Source organism: Ursus arctos, unplaced genomic scaffold (genome assembly GCF_023065955.2).
Source record: "Ursus arctos isolate Adak ecotype North America unplaced genomic scaffold, UrsArc2.0 scaffold_7, whole genome shotgun sequence".
Lineage (NCBI taxonomy): Eukaryota > Metazoa > Chordata > Mammalia > Carnivora > Ursidae > Ursus > Ursus arctos.
In genome coordinates, this window is record NW_026623089.1 from 6035408 (window position 1) to 6055114 (window position 19707).

At 45.4% G+C, this 19707-nt stretch overlaps 1 protein-coding gene across 1 annotated transcript in view; it reads left to right on the forward strand.

The window, feature by feature from the left end:
• The window catches only part of ADAM12 (ADAM metallopeptidase domain 12), a 335474-nt gene that overhangs the window by 311608 nt on the left and 4159 nt on the right, over positions 1–19707 (forward strand). Inside the window, exons 20-21 of the mRNA XM_026494364.4 lie at positions 26–134; positions 1812–1991. Of these exons, the coding sequence (XP_026350149.2) occupies positions 26–134; positions 1812–1991 (289 nt within the window). The remainder of the gene's footprint in view (positions 1–25; positions 135–1811; positions 1992–19707) is intronic.

Here is a 19707-nt window from a genome sequence, read left to right on the forward strand (position 1 = left end):
TCCGTGTAACGGGATTGTGTTGCAGGTGTGTGCGCCCTTCGCGGCCGTCCCGCGGCTCCCACCCCGGTCAGGCTCACCTCAGCCACCTCGGCAAAGGCCTGATGAGGAAGCCGCCGCATTCCCACATGTCGAAGGTAAGTTGTCGACGACTGGGGGAAGTTCCTGTGTGTGCACTGCCACGTGGGTTTTTCAACAAGAGCTTGAGTAGGAATAGATCCTGGAGATCTCTAGGTAGTTTGTGGTAGGGAGGGATCCCTGAAATAGGAAGTCCACCCACTTCAGGAGGGGACGGTCGGGCTGGAGGCTCACTGGGTCTACCTCCCGCACAGGTTCCTGGCTCTGGGCCCCTCCTGTGGTTTCGGATGCCACCAGCAGGGTTTGAATCACCTTCTCGGGCCCTGTACCTCCCAGTGCATTTCTAAGAGTTACACCGAACCCCTGGATGGGCCCCTTTTGCTCCACCGCTGGGCTGTGGAAGTTCCGTCTCCCCTCCCCTAGGGTTTCCAAGAGCCAGATCTTTAACCCAGAGTACCTGCTGGCTCCCTCCTGGCTCTGAACTTTCCTGCTTCCTCGTGAATTATCACCAGAGTCCACTCTAATATTTAGTTTCCCCCCATCAAGTGTTTCTGCTGTTTGCATGAGAATTTTTTAATACTGGACTCATTCAACAAGAGTCCAAATTATAACAGTGACAGCGCTGGTGTCAAGAAATGACAAATGATTTTTAAAATGACTATCACATATTTACTAAGCCATAAACTATTTTATCTCTCTTGACATAGAAAGTATAGAGGATTGGATTTCTAATAAGCTTTGCCACCTCTCAGCCCCAAACGTGGGGCTATTTAGCAAGAACAGCTAGCTTTATTTGTGAGAGCCAAAAACACAGCTTTATTTCGAAGTGACAAAAAATGGGAAATGACCCAAATTTCCATCAACAGGTAAAAGGATAAACAAACTTTGGTATATTTACACAACGGAATGCTATTCGGCGATAAGAGAGAATGAACTACTAATATATACATCATGGATGAATCTCAAGATAATTACGCCAAGTTAAAGAAGCCAGCCAAAAAAAAAAAAAAAAGTCCATACTCTATGATTCCATTTGTATGAAATTCTAGAAAATGCAAACTACTTTGTAGTGACAGAAGGCAGATCAGTGGTTGCACGGAAGGGGAGGTGGGGAGGAGTGGGAGGGCAGGTGACGGTGGATATATGTTCATTATCTTGCTTGTTGTGATGCTTTCACTCCGTCCGGTTTCGGAACGTGCAATCAGCCGTCTGTCCGTGGAACCTCAGTAATGCTGTTTTTAGAAAGAGCGAAAGGAAGAAAAGAGGGAGGGTCTGGGGCATGAGGCATCTGTTCTGATCTTCCCTAAAAGCAGGGGCACCGGGTAGGAGGTGACCCTCCAGGTGCAGCCCCCTCCCCTCGGCTGGCTTCCAGAAACTTCCATCCTCCTTGCCAGGGGTTTCCTCGTTCTCACTGAGCCTGGAGGGCATTACCCGCCGCCTCAGTTTACAACTCCTCCATCCTTTCCTTAAGATCTGGTCTGTGTCATCATACTTGTTGGCACCTGCCCAGGTGCCCTGTGCCTATTTATGGATGAATTAATTAAAGTGTTTAAAATTCCCGTAGAAATCAAACCCGCTATTCCAGATTGGGTTGGAGGGGCGCTTCTGCTCCAGTTCTGAAGTTTAGGCAAGTAACGAGATACTCCCTCTCGTGGAAATGCATGAGGAGTCAGCACCGCCCCCTCCCAGGGAGTGGTGAGACCCGCGACACCATGGCTTTTGCTCCGCCCCTGCAGGACAATACCAGGAGGTGGCCACCGTGTCAGAACGTTGACATCAGCGGGCCCCTCCGAGCCCCTGATGCTTCTCCGCCCAGTTCGCCTCAGCGAGTGCTTCCACCCCTCCAGAAGGCTCCTCGTGCGCCCCTCGTCCCCGCCAGACCCCTGCCGGCCAACCCTGTGCTCCGGCAGGCCCAGGTAAGCCCTCCGCGGTGAATGTGATGGATGTCGTTCAAGTCCAGACTGCCACGTGCTGACGTCTAGTTGGTCCACTTCCTGGGCCACTGTTCAGTGCAGATAACTCAGGTCCTCAGATGGTTAAATGAGATAAGCCATGTAAAGCATTTAGTACAGTTCTCGGTGGATAGACAATGATAGGTGTTTTATCAGGAATATTTTTGCATTCGGAATAGCCCGGGCACCCGCCCAACTTACCACCTGAACCATGACACTCTTGAGAATGACAGGGCGCTCTGATAGTGAGGCCTGGACAAGAAATCAAAGATGGTCACCTCAGGGGGGCGCCTGGGGGGCTCAGTCGGTTAAGCATCTGCCTTCCGCTCAGGTCATGATCCCAGGATCGGCTCAGGTCATGCTCCTGGGGTCCTGGGATTTGAGCCCTGCGTCAGGCTCCCTGCTCAGCGGGGAGTCTGCTTCTCCCTCTCCCTCTGCCCCTGCTTGTGTGCTCGCTCGCTCTCTCTCACCCTCTCAAATAAATAAAATCTTTAAAAACAAAAAAAGATGGTCACCTCAGAAATATTAGTGGACATACTGTCTTTTTTTTCATTTTCAAAATTATTCACAAGAATTTTACCATCCATTGAGTCTCTCCATGCCAGATGCAGCAAGTATGAGATCCTCTGTATCTATCACCTGTCTTGTTTTTATGCTGTTTTGGAAGTGAATGGTTCCTGTTTGTTAGACGATGGATAAGATATCATTTCATGATAAGAAACTTGAGGTGGGCAGGCAGTAAAAACAAGCACATGCAAAACACAGAGAAGTAATCCCTGGTACATTTTCACTGCTATCATGGTCAGACTTCTAGTGATCTGTATATTTTTAACATAATTTAGATTATTCTGTGCGCACATTGCTTAATATACTACTTTTTTGCCTTAAAATTATTCCTATTTACCACAGCACTGAAAATTCTTAAACGGGTCACTCTAACAAAAGAAGCATGAGAGACTATGGACTATGAGAAACAAACTGAGGGCTTCAGAGGGGAGGGGGGGGAATGGGATAGGCTGGTGATGGGTAGTAAGGAGGGCACGTATTGCATGGTGCACTGGGTGTTATACACAACTAATGAATCATCGAGCTTTACATCAGAAACCGGGGATGTACCGTATGGTGACTAACATAATATAATAAAAAAATATTATAATAAAAACAATAGCACTATGTATGTATGTAGAATACTTTATTAAGCACTTGCCAGTTAGTGGGCAAGTTTGGGCGTCTCTGAGTTCTGCCATTATAAATAGCTCTGTTGTGAAGGTCTAGACAGATAAATTTTGAAACACTTAAATTATTCCCTTAGGAGATATTCCTAAAAGTGAAAGCATTGGGTTGAAAAGTGCTATAGCCCTTTTAAGCCTCTTAATATATAAATTAAATATTTTTTCAGGACTCCCATGTATATTTTTGTTTCCACATCATTACAGAGCATCTGTCTCTCCATGCCTTTGCTAGTTCTAAGTATTACCATGTCAGAGCTTTGCCAATTTGATATAAAAAAATCTCATTTTTTTCTTTCTAGTGGTTCTGTCACTTGCTCAAAGGAGGTGTTGATGTTTTCAATGATGACTGTGTCTCTTTTCAATCCATCAGTTTTCCCTTCATGTATTTTGAAGCTCTGGTGTTTGTGGTACACAGAGTTAGAATTGTTGTGTTTTCTTGGTGAATGGACCCTTCTATCATTATGTCCTGGCCCTCTTTAGTTCTGGTAATTACCTTTGTTCTAAAGTCTACTTTATCTCATGCTCATATATCCACCTCAGTTTTCTTTTGATTCGTGTTTGCAAGGTGCGTCTTTTCCCACCTTTCTACTCTTTACTTACCTGTGTCATCGTATTGAAAATGAGTTTCTCAGAGACCACGTGTAGCTGGGTCGTCCATTCTGTCAGTCACTGTCTTTTAATAGGCATGTTTAGATCATTTACTTTTAATGCAATTATGGGTGTGTTAGAATTTGTCTACCATTTTAATATTGTTTGTTCCCTCTGATTTTTGTTTATGGTGCTCCTCTTTCCTGAATTCCTATAGGTTAGCTGAACATTTTTTAGTGTTCCCTGTTGATTGGTCTACAGTGGTGTTGAGATATGTCATTGTTTATTTTGCTCTCGAGCAGGGTTCTCAACATCAGCACGGTCGGCATTTGGGGCTGGGTAATGCTTTGTTGTATGGGACTGTCCTGTGCATTGTACACTGCTTAGCAGCGTCTTGGTTTCTACCAGCTAGACAGCAGTAGCACATGGAACCATGTCTCCAAACATTGCCAGATGTCCCCAGGGGGCCAAAATCACCTAACCGAAAACCTGCTGCTCTAAAGATTACCCCATATGTGCGTAATTGATCACAGTCTACTAGTATCAGTACATTATCACCTCAAGTGGAATGTAAAACCACTGCCACCTTTGAGGTCTCTTCACCCTTCTCCCTTCACCACATAGATGTCTTAAGTGTTACCTTTATGTGTGTTGAGAACCACTTCAGATGCTGTAATTTTGCCTTTAACCATGAAGCAAAACTTGTTTGAAATCAAGTTTTAAAGCTTCAGTGTGGTCTACTACGTCTGCTCCCATACCCGCCCTTCTCATCTTCCTTTATTCCCGATATTCCGAGTTTCTTTCTGTTACCGTTTCCTTTCTGTCTGAGAAACTTTAGCTATTCTGTTAAAGCAGGTCCACTGGTGACAAGTTCTCTTGGTTTCCTTTCATCCAAAACTGTCGATTTTGCCTTCGTTCCTGGAGGATATCTTCACTGGATATAGAATTCTGGGTTGACTATTCTTTCAACGTTTGAAAAATGTTGTTCCACTTCCTTCTGGCCTCTGTGGCGATGAGAAATCCACTGAACATTCAGCCCACAGTCTCTGTTCCAGGGAAGAGATGTAGCCTGTTATTGTAAGCAGGATTGGGAAGCAGGGCTCTGCTGCCTCCAGGATGTGGTGACCAGTTGGGGGTGGAGGGGATGGCTTTTTCTGGTGCCCGCCTGGAGCTGGAGTAAGGTCAGGTCTGGTCAAAATGTTTCTCTCTTACCGAGTCACCCTGTTCCCCATCTGCTGTCTGGAGACAGAAGGCTCTTCTCGGGCCTCCTTTTGCTCTGATGCCATTGGCATTTGCAGAGCGGGAGCCTCTCCAGAGCACAGGCAAAGATATAAAAATGGCAAAAACAAAAACAAGAACTCACTATTGGGTAGTTCCTTGAGTTCTGAGGTCCACAGCCAGTCCATTTATTTTTCTCTGACTTTCAGAGTCTCGGTTGCTGTACGGATTTTCTCCAGACGTTTTTGTTGTAATTTGCAGGAGGCATAGGGTGACATGTGCTTATTCCGTCTTGGCCAGACCTCATTTCTTTTTATATTTCTCTGATTACTGGTACACTTGAACTGCTTTTTACATATCTATTAACCAATGGTGTGACATTAAATCGGCCATCAAAAAACAAAACAAAAAACAAACAAAAAAAAGCCTGATTCGTCAGTGATTTTTCTGCTGCAAAAAAATCCCGGCATGGCCAATTTCAGGCTATCGACGTAATGTCACTAAACGAGGAGTAGAGAATTGGCTGACGTGAGCTAGTACCATCTCTAGCATATAGCTGTTATTAACTGTATTTTTTCTATGAATTGTTCATACCCTTGGTCTATGTTTTTCTCTTTGAGAGAGAGTTTTTCTTCCCAATTACTAAGAGTTCATTTTCTTATTAAGAGTATTTACCTTTTTCTGGTAATTTGTTGTAAACATTTCCTTAATTTACCTTTTAATTTTATTCATGTTTTGGGGTGTAAAAGGAATTCCAGTTTTGCATATTAAATTTATTCACCTTTTGTGTGAATTCTCCCATTTCTTTGTGCTCGCAAAGCCCCCATCCATTTCACTCTCAGTCAAGATCTACCTCTAGTTTCTTCTGTTTATTTTATTGGTTGTTGAGAGTTCTTTTACCATTGTTTTTCTAACCTGTCTTGGATTTACACTGGGGGAAGGCAGTAGGCATATCCTAAACTTTTCTGGGCGATGGACTTATTCAAGAATCTGATGAAAGCTAGGAACCCTCAGAAAATGCACTAATATTCAATACTTTGCACACAAATTCAGATATTTGCAGAGCCTGCCAGCCCCTTCCCCATGGATTCCCTCATGCTGAGGCCTTTTATGTCTCTCTTGAAGCAGCTTGCCTATGCACCATGTCAAACTGGGACTGTCTTTAACAGACCATGGGATCTGAGGCAAAGTATTTCCACTTGCTGGTATCTTTTTTCCTGACAGCAGCAAATGCCTACGGAAGTCACTCCCTCAAGATTTCCTTTAAAAACAGGCCCCGAAGAAGGCCTTCATTCTGTTTTATGAAACGAAGGAAATGTTACCCTTTAAACATTAGGAACTGAAAAATCCACATTTCTCACTCCAGGCTGGTGTCTGTCTGGAGCTTTTCCGAGACATATGATAGAGATTAGGCTCACGCTTTCTCTCCCATCACACATAGAGAACGGAGATTAATTCCGTGCAGGTGTGGCGAATTTTTGGAGGTGGCTTATACTTGGCCGCACAGATTGGATCCGCTGACTGACACTGGGTACTCTCGAGTCCCCATGCCCTGCCCCCGCAACCTGACAAACACACAGCTACGTGGCTAGCCGTGCTTCGGTCCTGCAGACTTACCATCTGAACCTTCCAGAAGGAAAACGTTATTGTAACCACGATATATACCTCACATAGAAAGGGTAAAAGTTCTTTATAGAAAACATTTGCTCTTTCCATCAAATGTTCTATTTGATTTATACAAATCGAGGACACTTGAATCTACTCCCTCTCTTGTCCACGAATGTCTCCTTCCCGGGTACCATTTCCTTTGCGGCGAAATGGCCCTTGGAATGCAAGCTTCTCAACCTAAGTCCTCAGCCTCGATCAAGGAAACAAACTGTCATTTCCTTTTCATCCTGCCAGCTATTTTAGAGGAAACTTAATGCACTGTGTTCCTCTGGCTATGAGCTGACTGCTGCCAAGTTCCCCCAGAGCATGAAAGGCAGAAGGCGGGCTTGGGAACGGGATAGCAGAAGGAGGACGGGGGGTCACAGACCCGTGTGACCACCTACAGTTGTGTGCTCGTGTCGGCAGGGAGCATCACAGAATGCCACACTCTGCGTGGCATTGACTCTGCCCCGCCCTGAGGGAATGTGCACTTGGGGGGGGACCAGTCAGCAGATGTTGCGTCATTCAGGCCACTTGGAAGCACCAGGTGCCTTTTTCTGGGCGTCCTGCTGCCAGGTAGTTCACCTCAGGGTCTGGCAGGGAGTGAGGAGGAAGGAAAGGAAGTCTGGGCATGGATTCCAGAAGGCGCTGAGAGCCCTTCTGAGGATGGTGGTTCTGAAGGTGTTTTATGTTGTTTTTCTCTGACTCAAAAGTATTAAAATTCGTTCAACTTTTCACCTCCCCCCCCCCAAAAAAGTCAATTCTACCATTATGGTCATTTTTTAAATAGAATAACGTGTCCCAAGGGGAGAAGATATAGCACCTAGCAAGTGTGGGCCTTGAGCAGAAGTCTGAAAGGACCTTCTTGGGAAGAAGCCATTGAGGCAGCAGGTGCCAGCCCGACACCAGGGCCCGGGAGAGGAGGGATGGGCACCTGGCAGTGGAAGAGCTGCACAGAATCCAGCGGGAGGATCACTTTCTTGACCAAAGACTTGGTTGGTGAAGTCAACTGACCTGACTTCCAGGAGGGAGGGAGGGAGGCCGCAGAAACATTGGGTGAGCTAGGGACCGCTGGAGGGGAAACATCTGTGGGCTGGTCCCATATGACATGCTCAAACTTACAGGGAAGCATGCAGACCGTCACCACGGTGGCCTCGAGCCACTCCCGGTAGGTTGGAGAAGGAAGGAGAAGCTGATGTCCAGGGAGAGGACAGCACCCTGCAGAGTCAGGTCTGAGATGCCAGGAGAGGATCTGAACCGGAGTCGGGAGGAGGAGTCCGGGGGAAGAGGCAGGCCCGGTACCCAGACGACATGCGGGGAAACTGACGAGAGTCTGGGCCCCGAGGGAACGCCCTCCGGTCCCGTAAGAGAGGGCCTCCAGCCATGAAGCCTGAACTGAACAATTAGGTGTGACCCTCAAAAGACTGGAAGATATGAGACCACTCATGATCTTCACTGCCAAACATCGGTGTGTATGATTTTGCTCCTAGAAGAGAAGAGGCCGAGATAGGAGCAAACTCTTGTGATTTTTCATTAGATTTCTAGGACATAGCCCCCTGAATTCCTTCATGCAGTTTATTCCGATTAATTAGCTTAATGCATTCATTTAAAGTTTAAATAAAAACGTGTTCAGTGTCACATCTAAGAAATAGATATTTCTGCCAAAAAAAAAAAAACATTACTGCTCACAGAAAATTATGTCTAGAGAGGGCTGCGCTAAGTAGCAGCAGATTGAAATGCAATTTTCTGCTGTCAAACTGAAATGTGCCAGGATTCTAAAGGGAGCATTAGAGGCACCTTCAATTCGTAGCCGGGCCGTTCTTCTAAAGAGCGAAAACTTCACGCAAGCGTCACTCTCTTAGCCTGTAACTGTATTTTATTATAAGGTTTGCCCCATAAAATGGTATTTGAACTATACGTGCTGATGTGCGGGCATATTTGGCTTAGGCCGTTTTTGTTTATTTTTTTAAGCCTTTAGTTTCCTAGAAAATGCTAGGCAGTGCTTTTCCTCTCTGCAATCTTATCAGTGAATTATAACACTGAACTCACTGGCTGAGATTGCTTTTCCAATCAGATTAGCTTCTTTAGGAAAATAAGAACCAAAAAAGGACAAGTGGATCCATGTCTTCAGACTGATTTTTGCTGAATCAAAGTCTTTTCCTAAAAGAGCCGGTAGACCCAGGAGAATATTTGCCAACCCTATTTCTGGCACTGCTCGTCCGCACTGCAGAAATGTCCTCAAAACGGCAATGACAGGATTCATTTCTATTTTTATTCTTATAACCAAATGGTGTAGAAGTGTATTTTTGTGTGCATGTATGTGTTTGAATGTGATATTTTGCTAATTGGTTTGGTATAAGGAGCTTTCTAGTTCTATTTTGAATTGTTGTAAAATAGCAGACGTTTATTGAACACCAATTACACGGCTGGTAGCCCTGAGCCAAGCATTTTACAGCCATTTCTGACCATCTCCCGGAGCCTGGGAGCTGATGCCCCCCTTGGCCCCATTTTGCAGAGGATGAAACGAGGCACAGTGAGGCCAAACAGCTTGTGCAGGAAGGCTCCCAGAGGTGGGAACGCCAGAGCTCAAAGCCACGTTTGGTGCAGTCCGGGACAGGTGGGTAGCTGGAGAGGAGGGAGGCAGAGACTGTTCTGGTTAATAGTGAAGACGGTTATGGTTAGCATAGTTCAGAGCACTGACCACCTCAGCCACATTGAATTCATTTTACAGAGATACAAGGTGACAGGGGAGTGCGGGGGCAGACCTTCTGGCATCGTGTACAGGCTTCCGTCTGTAACAAGAGAATCCCGCGTTTCTCTCTTCTTTTGCTTGCAACCTGAGCACGCTCCAGTCCTCCTCGTCCTAAGTGCTCTCTCCCGGAGCCAGCCCTTGCTCAGACCCAGAGCGGTCCTGGAGCTGCGCTTTGTGTACAAAGAAGGCTACGTGCGTTTTTGCAGAGCAGGAGATGTTTGGTTCCGCGTTTCTGACCGGACATTTCTCCTAATCAACACCTTGTCTGTGCTGCAGAACACACTACAAACCATGTTTTGTAAAATGAGTCCGGCTCATCCTGTGCAGTCTCTACTGACCAAGGCCGTAGAGCGACCCAGCTTTGCTTCCGTGGCCTGGGGCGGGCTGGGGGGGATGCCTGTTTCTAGAAGCTCCAAACTCCCTTCCCTCCCCACCCCATAGACAGGGTGCTGAACAATTCCACCCCCCCCATCCTGGCTGTGATTGGTAAGCAACAGCTACTCCTTCCTAAATGCCTTAGAATATAGATGTGAGCAAAACAAATTAATTTGGACTCTGAGGCTGAGCCCTGACTTTCCAAATCCTCTTCAACAGAATGAACTCAGCATTCGAATGAATAAGGACTTGTACCCTTCTGGCCTGTGTGGGTGTCTGGTATTTAAACCAGTGCTCACAGGGGGCTGGAAATCTGATGATTTAGGTCCTTTCTCATCAGAAATGCCAATATGTAATGAGAAAAGGAAATCCATTTGTCAAGATGTTCTCCCAAGGAAGTGAGATGAAATACGATGAAACCGATCTTTCTAAAAGCCTTCATTAGGCCAGGCAACCCGAAAGCTCATAGCTGAGCACAAGTGCTGGATAGTGTTCCCCTCCCCTGTCCCCCGCCCATGCCTGCTCGCTGCTTTCCAAATGTTCCCCTTTTGCCCAGATGCTGTCTGAGACTGCCTCCGTCTGAACGTTTCCGCAGTCCTCCCGTGACCTCCACGCTCACCTGCTGCCTCGGCCCGGGAGTAACCTTGAGACATGTTCTGCCCCATGTCAGGAGGCACCGACTGGGTCATGCATATCCAGGCACACCCACGTCCGGTCCCGGTGTGCATAACAGATGTGAGGGGACTGTGCTGAATGGATGAGAATTTTTAGTAGTAACAAATAAGCCTTGTCATAGTATTGGTTATTCCCCTGGGGCCGTCACACGCCGTGAGTCATGAGTTCATAAAAATGTGAGTCCCTTCCTCCTGTAAATCTGAAATGTAGCTGCTGCTGACCTCTCCCTGCCACCTGCCCAGTACTTCCAAAAACCTTCACTGCACTTTCTTTGGTTTCAGATCCTGTAGAAGTTATTCATGTGACAAACCCATGTGATGTCTTTAAAAGCACCTGCTACCTGTGGAAGCATCTGATCTCTCTGGAGAGAAGTAACTGCAGAGGGAAGCCATTCAAATGATAACAGTATTCTAAGGGGTGTTTGCTTTCCACTCATTTAGAAAGTTAGGAGAAGCAAGCAAGCTGTACATGAAAAAATGATGCCTATTTTACCCTTTGTGTTTTTTAATAGGTCATGTATGCCCGTAATTACACATTCCAACAGTACAGAGGGTTACTTAGAAAACAGTTGGTCTCCCTCCCACCTCTGCCACCAGCCTTCCTTTGCCAGAAGCAAGCGTGGTAAACTACAACTTGGAGTACAGGCAAAAGCCTCATTTCCACCTTGTCTCTCTCTGTAGAGAGAAATTATCGAAAATTTGGAAATTTTGGAACATGCAAAATCGGAGAAAAGAGTACATGAAACACCGTCTGCCCGACACCCGCCTTCAGCACCTGCCAGCTTGCTGGCACTCCCGTTTCCTCTTGGATTCTTGTTCGGAACTCAAATGGCAGCCCACCCTGCCGTCTCTGGCACTCTGGTTATCCCCAGTAGGTGATAACAGGGGGTCCACCTCGTTCTTTTGGCTACTTGTGTTTCACCGTGGAGCCATCCCATAAATAATTTAACCTGTCCTTTACTGAGGGCCACGTGGGTTGTTTCCAATCATTTGCTGCATCAAACAGGCATGTCCTTGGCCGGGGACCTCGGGGCTGTGCAGAGGACGTCTGGGGGTAATGTCCTGGCAACACGATGGCTGTCTGATTAGGTGGAACATTCTGGAAAGGAGTCTTGCTGATTTCTACTTCCCAGCTCCCCACCAACACGGTGTTCAGAGATTTTGCTTATCTTTGCCAATAGGATAGGTAAAAAAATAAATGGTATCTACATTTCTCTTCCCAAAAATGAGCCAGAACCTCTTTTCAAAGGTTTAAGATCCATTTGTCTTTTTTATTAGCTGTCTTTTCGTCTTTTTTTATTAACCGTCTTTTCGTCTCCTCTGCCATCTCATTGTCCTTGTACAAAAGCCTGCCTACCCAAAGAATACAAACGTTTTAGTCTCATTCTTTTCATGATCTTTTTTTTTTTTTACACTGAAACATTTGATCCATCTGCCAGTGATTGGTGCATAAAATGAAGTAGGAATCTGACTCCCTTTTTCTAGAAGGCCACCTGAGTAATCCTCAGTCCCGTTTCTTGAGTCTGTACGCTGTTTTGTCCCTTCCCAGCCTGTGTTTTATTAGCATTCTCTGGCTGCTCGGCAGCCCCAGCCCACCCACAGGAGCTGGCTGGGGGCCTTACATGTGACGCGGCCTCCTGGTCCCTGCTCTTTGGCCGCAGAAGCGCTACCTTAGTCCCCCCAGCAGATGCCGGACAGCGCACCTGCCTCGTTGGGCTTCATGGTCATTACATGAGAATATCTCATATCACTAGCCTGCTGTGGAATGAGTCTCTGCTAAATGATAGCTATTCGTCTTTCTAATGTCTTCTTTTCCCTTTTATCATCTCCCTCCATCCTTAGGTTTATTTCTCTAACTTCTTAGACCCTTACTTCCTTTCTGTTCATACTTCATTATTTTATGCCTACATTACCAAATAAGCACAGGAGTCTAGGAATTTCCCTCCGAACACTGCATTATCTGTGCTCACTGGTTCTGATTTCTACTGTTCTCAGTATTTACATTTTTAAAATAACCTACACTTTTTTTTTTATTTGGCCCAAAGGTTGAAATTATCTTCCTTTTTGTTGACATGAGTTCTTTTTTTTTTTTACCTTAGTCTTGAAAATGATATATTTTTTTTTATTATGTTAGTCAGCATACAGTACAAACATGAGTGGTGGTGACATGAGTTCTTAAGACATTTTAAACACAGAAGAGTGAAAATAATCTAGAACTCACCCACATTTACACTACACAGAAACAACCCATTGTTATCTCCATGTTTTTCTATGCATGTGTCTATTTAAATCTCAGATATGTGACATGCAGAGTTTCCTTTTTTGAAAAAAAAGGAAAAACCAAGCAGTCCAGACAAAGTCACTGTGATGACCTCAGATGCGATCACTTTTGTAGCTTGGTGTGGATTTTTCTATAAGAACTTTTTCAATATTTTCACGTAGATCTATATTCAATGAATATACAGTATGCCGTGTTTTTCAATTTACATAAATAATATCAAACTACAACTGGCTTCACACAGTTTGCACTTACATTCAACTGTGTTTTACTTTTTTTTATTGAAGGACAGCTAACACAGAACGCTAGATCAGTGCCGGGTGCACAACACGGGGCTCTGACAACTCCATACGTGAGGCTGTGCTCGCAGGTGTCACTCCGTCTGTCACCACACCCCGCCATGACAACAGCATTGACTGTCTTCCCTGTGCTGCGCCTTCCATCCCCATGCTTTATTCATTCCCTAACTGGAAGCCTGTACCCGCCACTCCCGTTCACCCCTTCTCACCCATCCTCCTACCACTCCCCCACTGCAACCACCAGTTTTGCTCTCTGTATTGATGGATTGGTTTCTGCTTGCTTTCGTGTTTTTTTATAATTTTGTATTATGTTATGTTAGTCACCATACAGTACATCCCTAGTTTTTGATGTAATGTTCCCTGATTCATTACTTGCGTATAAGATCTGCTTTCTTTATTTGTTCATTTGCTTGGTTTGTTAGGTTACACGTTTAGATTCCACAGGTGAAATCATAGGGTTATTTGTCTTTCTCTGTCTTATTTCGCTTAGCGTAATACCCTCTAGGATCTCATTCATTTTAATGGCTGAGTAATATTCCATCGTGCAGCTACACCAGGTCTTCTTTATCGGTCCATCTGTTGGCCACTGGGCTGCTTCTGTGTCTTGGCTATTGTAAATACCGCGGCAATAAACACGGGGTGCCTAGAGCTTTGCAAATTAGTGTTCTCATTTTCTTTAGGTAAATACCCAGTAGGAGAATTACTGAATCGTATGATATTTCTATTCTCATGTTTTGAGGAACCTCCATACTGTTCCACGGTGACTGCACCCACTTACATCCTCACCCGCAGAGCACGAGGGCTCCATTTTCTCCACATCCTCGCGAACACTTGTTATTGCTTATCTTTTGGATACTAGCCATTCTGACGTGTGACGTGTACCTCACTGTGGTTTTGATTTGCGTTTCCCTGATGATCAGAGATGTTGAGCATCTTTTCATGTGTCTGTTGGTCATCGATAGGTCTTCTTTGGGAAAATGTCTGTTCAAGTCCTCTGCCCATGTTTTAATTGGATTTTTTTGGTGTTGAGTTCTGCAAGTTCTTTGTATATTTTGGTTATAACTCACTCATTATTGGATCTGTCATTTGCAAATATCTTCTCCCATTCAGTAGGTTGCCTTTTCGTTTTGTTCATTCCTTTGCTGTGCAAAGATTTTTGATTCGGCTCTCGTTTCCCTTGCCTACGAAGACATATCTAGAAAAATGTTGCTAAAGCCGAAGTCAAAAGGATTACTGCCTGTGGTCTCTTCTAGGAGTTTCATGATCTCAGGTCTCACGTTTAGGTCTATAACCTATTTTGAGTTTATTTTTGTGTGTAGTGCAAGAAAGTGGTCCAGTTTTCGCAGCACCATTTACTAAGGACACTCGTTTCCTCATCGTATATTCTTGCCTCCTTTGTCATTGATTGACCAGATAAACATGGGTTTGTTTCTGGGCTCTCAGTCCTGTTCCATTGACCATTGTGTCCATTTTGTACCAGTACCATACTGTTTTGATTATTATACCTTGGTAGTATATCTTAAAACCTGGGCTTGTGATACTTCCAGCTTTGTTCTTCTTTCTCAAAATTGCTTTGGCTCATGGGGCCTTCTGTGGTTCCATACAAATTTTAGTGTTATCTGTTCTAGTTTGTGAAAAGTGCTGTTGGTATTTTGATAGGAATTGCATTGAATCTGTAGATTGCTTTGGGTAGTATGGACTTTTTAATATTAGCTCTTCCAATCCATGAGCATGGAATGTCTTTTGATATGTTTGTGTCATCTTCAATTTCTTTCATCAGTGTTTTATAGTTTTCAGAGTACAGGTCTTGCACCCCTTTGGTTAAGCATATTCTTAGGTATTTTATTCTTTCTGATACAATTATGTTTTATTTACTTTTTGTTTCTAGAAATTTTCGTTATTCAGACATGCTGGCTTGTCTTCTGTTTCCGTAAACACAGAAAATGTGTTCATATAATTCCGCAATCTGAAGACTTTGGGTATGTTACTCCTGAGGTTTCTTTCACAGTTCCTTGCTCCTTTGTGTGCTTGGTAATTTTGTCCTGTGAGCTGCTCATTTTTCTGGAAAATTATCTAGAAAACCATCTGGAAGTTCTTTGAGCTCTAGGATGATGGTGCGACCCTCCAGAGAGGACGTATTTTGCCTCTGCCTGGTGCCTGGAGGCAGTACCAGTTTGAGACCCTTCAAAATGGCTTGTGCTGATTGAGCCACTAAGGTGATGTGATCTCAGCTTCAGGTCCTCAAGGGCAATTTGTGGTTAGCAGTTCATTTTCCTACATTGGTCTGCCTAGCCCCAAGGGAACTCTCCTTACAGTCTCCTGGCACTTCTAGAACATTCTTACCTGAGGTATAGTTTGTTGTGGAGTCCAGCTTTATTGGAGAGAGGTTGGGAAGGGAACAATCTATTAAACTTGGGCTGGTGCTGACCTTGGACCCCTGTCTCCCTTACCATGAAAGGGTATCAAAACCAAAACTTAGGTTTCCCTAATTTGCCAAATGTCTTCTCAGCTTCAGTGTACTACCCACCTCTGCCAGATGCTGCTTGCAGTGAGATGTCGACCTGGTATATCTTGCTATCTTGCAGCTCTTCGCTGCTTTAAAGGAAAAAAAAAAGTGTGTGTGTGTGCTTTCCAACAATTTCAGCGGTTTTAGAGAGAAAATAGGTCAAAATAACCAGCCTGCCATATCACCAGAAATGGGAGATTCACCTCCCAGCTGGTTAGTTCTGTAGTAGTGTCTCCATTATCATGCTTTGTAACATTCTGTTCTATAGACATAAATGCCACAGTTTGGATAGACGCAGGTCTACACCGAAAAGATTCAATGCTCACAGACAATCTTTTTGCCACGTATTCCTTCCTTGCCTCGCTAGCTGACATCACTCTATTGTACATCCTTCCACAAGAGCGCCACAGAGGTATACTCCCTGAAGCTTTGCGTATTCAAAGACATTTGGCAGTTGCTTTCACTTCTCAGCCACAGTGTGTATATAAAAATAATAGATTACACTTCGTTTTCCCAAAACTCTTACACCTGGGCTTCCTCTGTCTGCCCTGGAACAGATCAGAAGCTGGTTTTTTTCTGCCTTCTGAAGTGATATGATTTGGTCTCCGTGCTGTCCAGTAACTTCAGTTGGTTGTGTCTTACTATCGAGTTGATTTCATTTCTCCCAGGGAGACAGGGTGCCCTTCTAATCCATAGATTTGACACTCTCTGTTTCAGGAAAGTTTTTATGAAATAAATGTGGGTATTTCTTCTATCTTTACTCAGATCCCTTAAGTGACACCATTTTTATATATGTTGTGTCACCTTTGCTCTGGTCTTTGTTTTACTGTGGAACTTGTCATCTCCCCCAGCTAGGACCCTCACAGCCCTGTGTTCGGTACTGTTTCCATCCTTGGTTTTCATGGTTTTGAGTTTTGCTGCCTCCCTCTTTCATTTCTGCGGATAGACATTTTTACAGGGTGGGTTCTTTGTTTGCCTTCTTTTTCCCAGGGTGGCCAATTCCTCCTTCAAGGTGGGCAGTTCTTCCGGGAAAACCAGTCACAAGACAGCTGAGGGAAAGGCCAGGCCGGTGCTCAGGGCTCTGAGGGAAGAGGGGTCTGGCCTCCCCTGCTGCCAGCATGGACTCTGCGGGCCCCGGCCCTGCTCCAGGCCAGCACAGATGGCTAGACTGTCTACACTGCTGCTTATTCAGCCCGGACATGTCATGGTGTCTGCTTACTCCTCATGCCTGTTTCAAGCAAGGGGGGCTGGGTTTTCCCCTCTCCACTGTCAGGCTGGCATGGCAGGCATCCTGTCCCTTCTCCTGACCTTTCTTCACCCTAGCCTGCCGGACACTTTGCCTCCTTTTTATGTATGTTTGTTTGGGGTTGTAAGTTTTCCTCAAAGATGCAATATTGCTCCTTTATGTGTATTTTCTGTGCTGTTTTCAGGTAGTCTCAGAAGGGTCAAGGTCATCTTACAGGTGCAAGTGTGTTCTTTTAAGAGATTTGTGGAGACCTCTGCTTTTTTGAAGGAAGAATAAAAGAATAAAAATTGCAGCATTTCCCTGAGAACTGGTTATCCTTGGAGTTCTCTTGAAGAGTATTCCTCGCAGAGGCAGAGAGAGGCTGAGTGTGGATGGTGGGGCTGATGGCGCCCCTGGCCCTGCGCAAGCTCGTCAGGGATATCCGCGGCATCCCTGGCATTTTCCTGTGGTAACATCTGACCTTCCTGTGGAGAGCTCTCTGATAAGCAGGCTGCATTTACTCTCGCTTACACGGAGGTAGATAACGGTTGATGATGGTCAAGGTAGAGGATACTACTTGGATTTAAAATTTTATTCTCAACCCTCTAAAAATATGTAGCTGCTGCTAAAACGTGAGCAGGACATGGACAAATGGGACAGTTCTACTTAATAGCATCTCCCGATTGTCCTCCAATATCTGGAAGTTGAAAAGGGAGAGAGACGGGGGTGTGAATTCTTGATTTTAGTAGGTCTACAGGAAGATTTATTGAGTGTGAACCATCTGGCCTGGAGTCCATTCTCCACTCCATTCTGATGACTCTTTGTGGCCAGGCTGGACTTTCCTGGGAAACCGAGGTTCAGGTTTGCAAAGGCAGCATGAAAAGCAATGCCTGACAGGGTGTGTCCCACCCCTTCCTGCAAGGTCACGACCTGTGCAGCTAGGGCTTCCTCCCACCTGGTTATAGGCTCCCCGTCACCATGCCTGATGTCTCAGAAGGGAGGCTACATCATCTGTCACTAACTCCACTGTCATACAGGGCCCGTTTGGGCGTGGCAGGAAGTAGACGTCTCACCTAGGCAGCACCTGTGAGTGTGACCCGTTTCACAGAAGATCCCAGGGTCTGAGGTCAGAACTTTCGATCCACATTTCCACTGTTTGGGCTTTGGTCACTATGGTGACCGTACAATTTATCCTTTAAACCAGGACATAGCTGAGCGAGTGGGGATTAATAATTAAACAGGGCCATAAACATAAATTGTGGATGTCCCAGACAAACCAGAATGAACGGCCAAGCTAACTATCTCCTGAGTTTCCATAATAAATCGCCATGTACTGTGACACATTATAACCGGGACCTCACTTTTTCTCCAGCACTGCAATAAAAACCCGACATTATCTTTATTACCAAGGGCAGATACTTACTCATTCTTAGCAGCAAAACTAGTATCATTTAGTAATGAATCATTTAAACCTCAAAGCCTTTCAGCTTGATAGGTGCACGCGTTCATTTTTACGTCACACGCTAATACCTTGCTCATAGTTCTCCGCCATCTTCTAGGAAATGGAGCTTGAGTTATTCCCCTGGTTTATTACCCACAGTTTGTTGGTAGGATTGCGGTCCCTTTAGATGGTAAACTCGCTCCCTCATGAATAGCTGTGGGACAGCCGTAGCAGCGGGCACATACTCGTCGGACACCGTGTGCCGGGACCTGTGCGGAGAGCTTTCCAGGTACTAGCTCTGTCCTCACATCAACTTCCTGAGGAAGGTCCTGTTAGCATCCCCCCTCTACAACTTAGAGGCTAAGTAACCCCTGTGTTTGCAGAGCCTGGTTGAATGTCCAAACAGCCTGTCCTCAGTCCGCAGCCTCATAGGCACGTTAGATGGTCTCTATGCCTACTTAGGGCAGTTGCTTTATTTTGTTTCCTTTAATAAAAACTGGTACAGAAACGTCTCTTTGAAGTCTGTCCCTTGGTCAGTGGCCCGTTGCTCGTTGTTTCAACTTGGCATCTTTTCCATCCAGCTGTGGTTTCCAGGCTTGCTTCCTTTGCTTACAAAGATATGTTCGATGGTGATTATACACGTTTGCATTCTTTCAACTGAGTTCCATTTGCAGCGGAAATGTAATTTTAGTGGGGTCAGTACTGCGAGAAATTCAAGTCAAGTGTTTCAGAATCCTCTTGAGTGGTCTTGGAAGTATGGGAGAGCGAGTCCTGTACCAGTGAAGTAGATCTTCTGCTTATTAGGACCTGCTGTCTCCCTGAAGGTTCTAGCACGATTCCCTGTACACTTGCCGTGCAGTCGCGAGTGCCTCTAGGCTCCAGGCACCAGAGAAGAAAGTGTCTTGGCACCTGTGTTCACCGTGGGCCAAGAGGAGAACACGGTCAACACTTAAATGACTTCCCACCCCAGGTCCCCCTCTGTACTCCCTCTTCTCAGGGTAGCCAGGGAAAGGGGCCCCTGAAAACAAGTGACTTGGGGTTTTACTCTTCTGTTTGTTGCTTTTCTTATATTTCCATTAAGCATTTTAAAATTCGTGGCATGAGGAAATGCTGATGGTATCAATAATTTTCTTTAAAGACTTTATTTGAGACAGAGCAGCAGAGGGAAAGGGAGAAGCAGACTCCCCGCTGAGCAGGGAGCCCAATGTGGGGCTGGATCTCAGGACGCTGGGATCATGACCTGAGCTGAAGGCAGATCCTTAACTGACTGAGCCACCCAGGCGCCCCCACGTGCATCATTTTAGGTAGTCTGCATAGCAATGCTCTGAGATGGCCCTTTTTTCCTCCCATTCTACAGAGGGAGAAATTGAGGTTTAAGCAGCACAGTCCCAGAGCATTGGTCTTGATCTAAAGCCCAGTGTAGACTCACTCCCAAGTTCACGCTC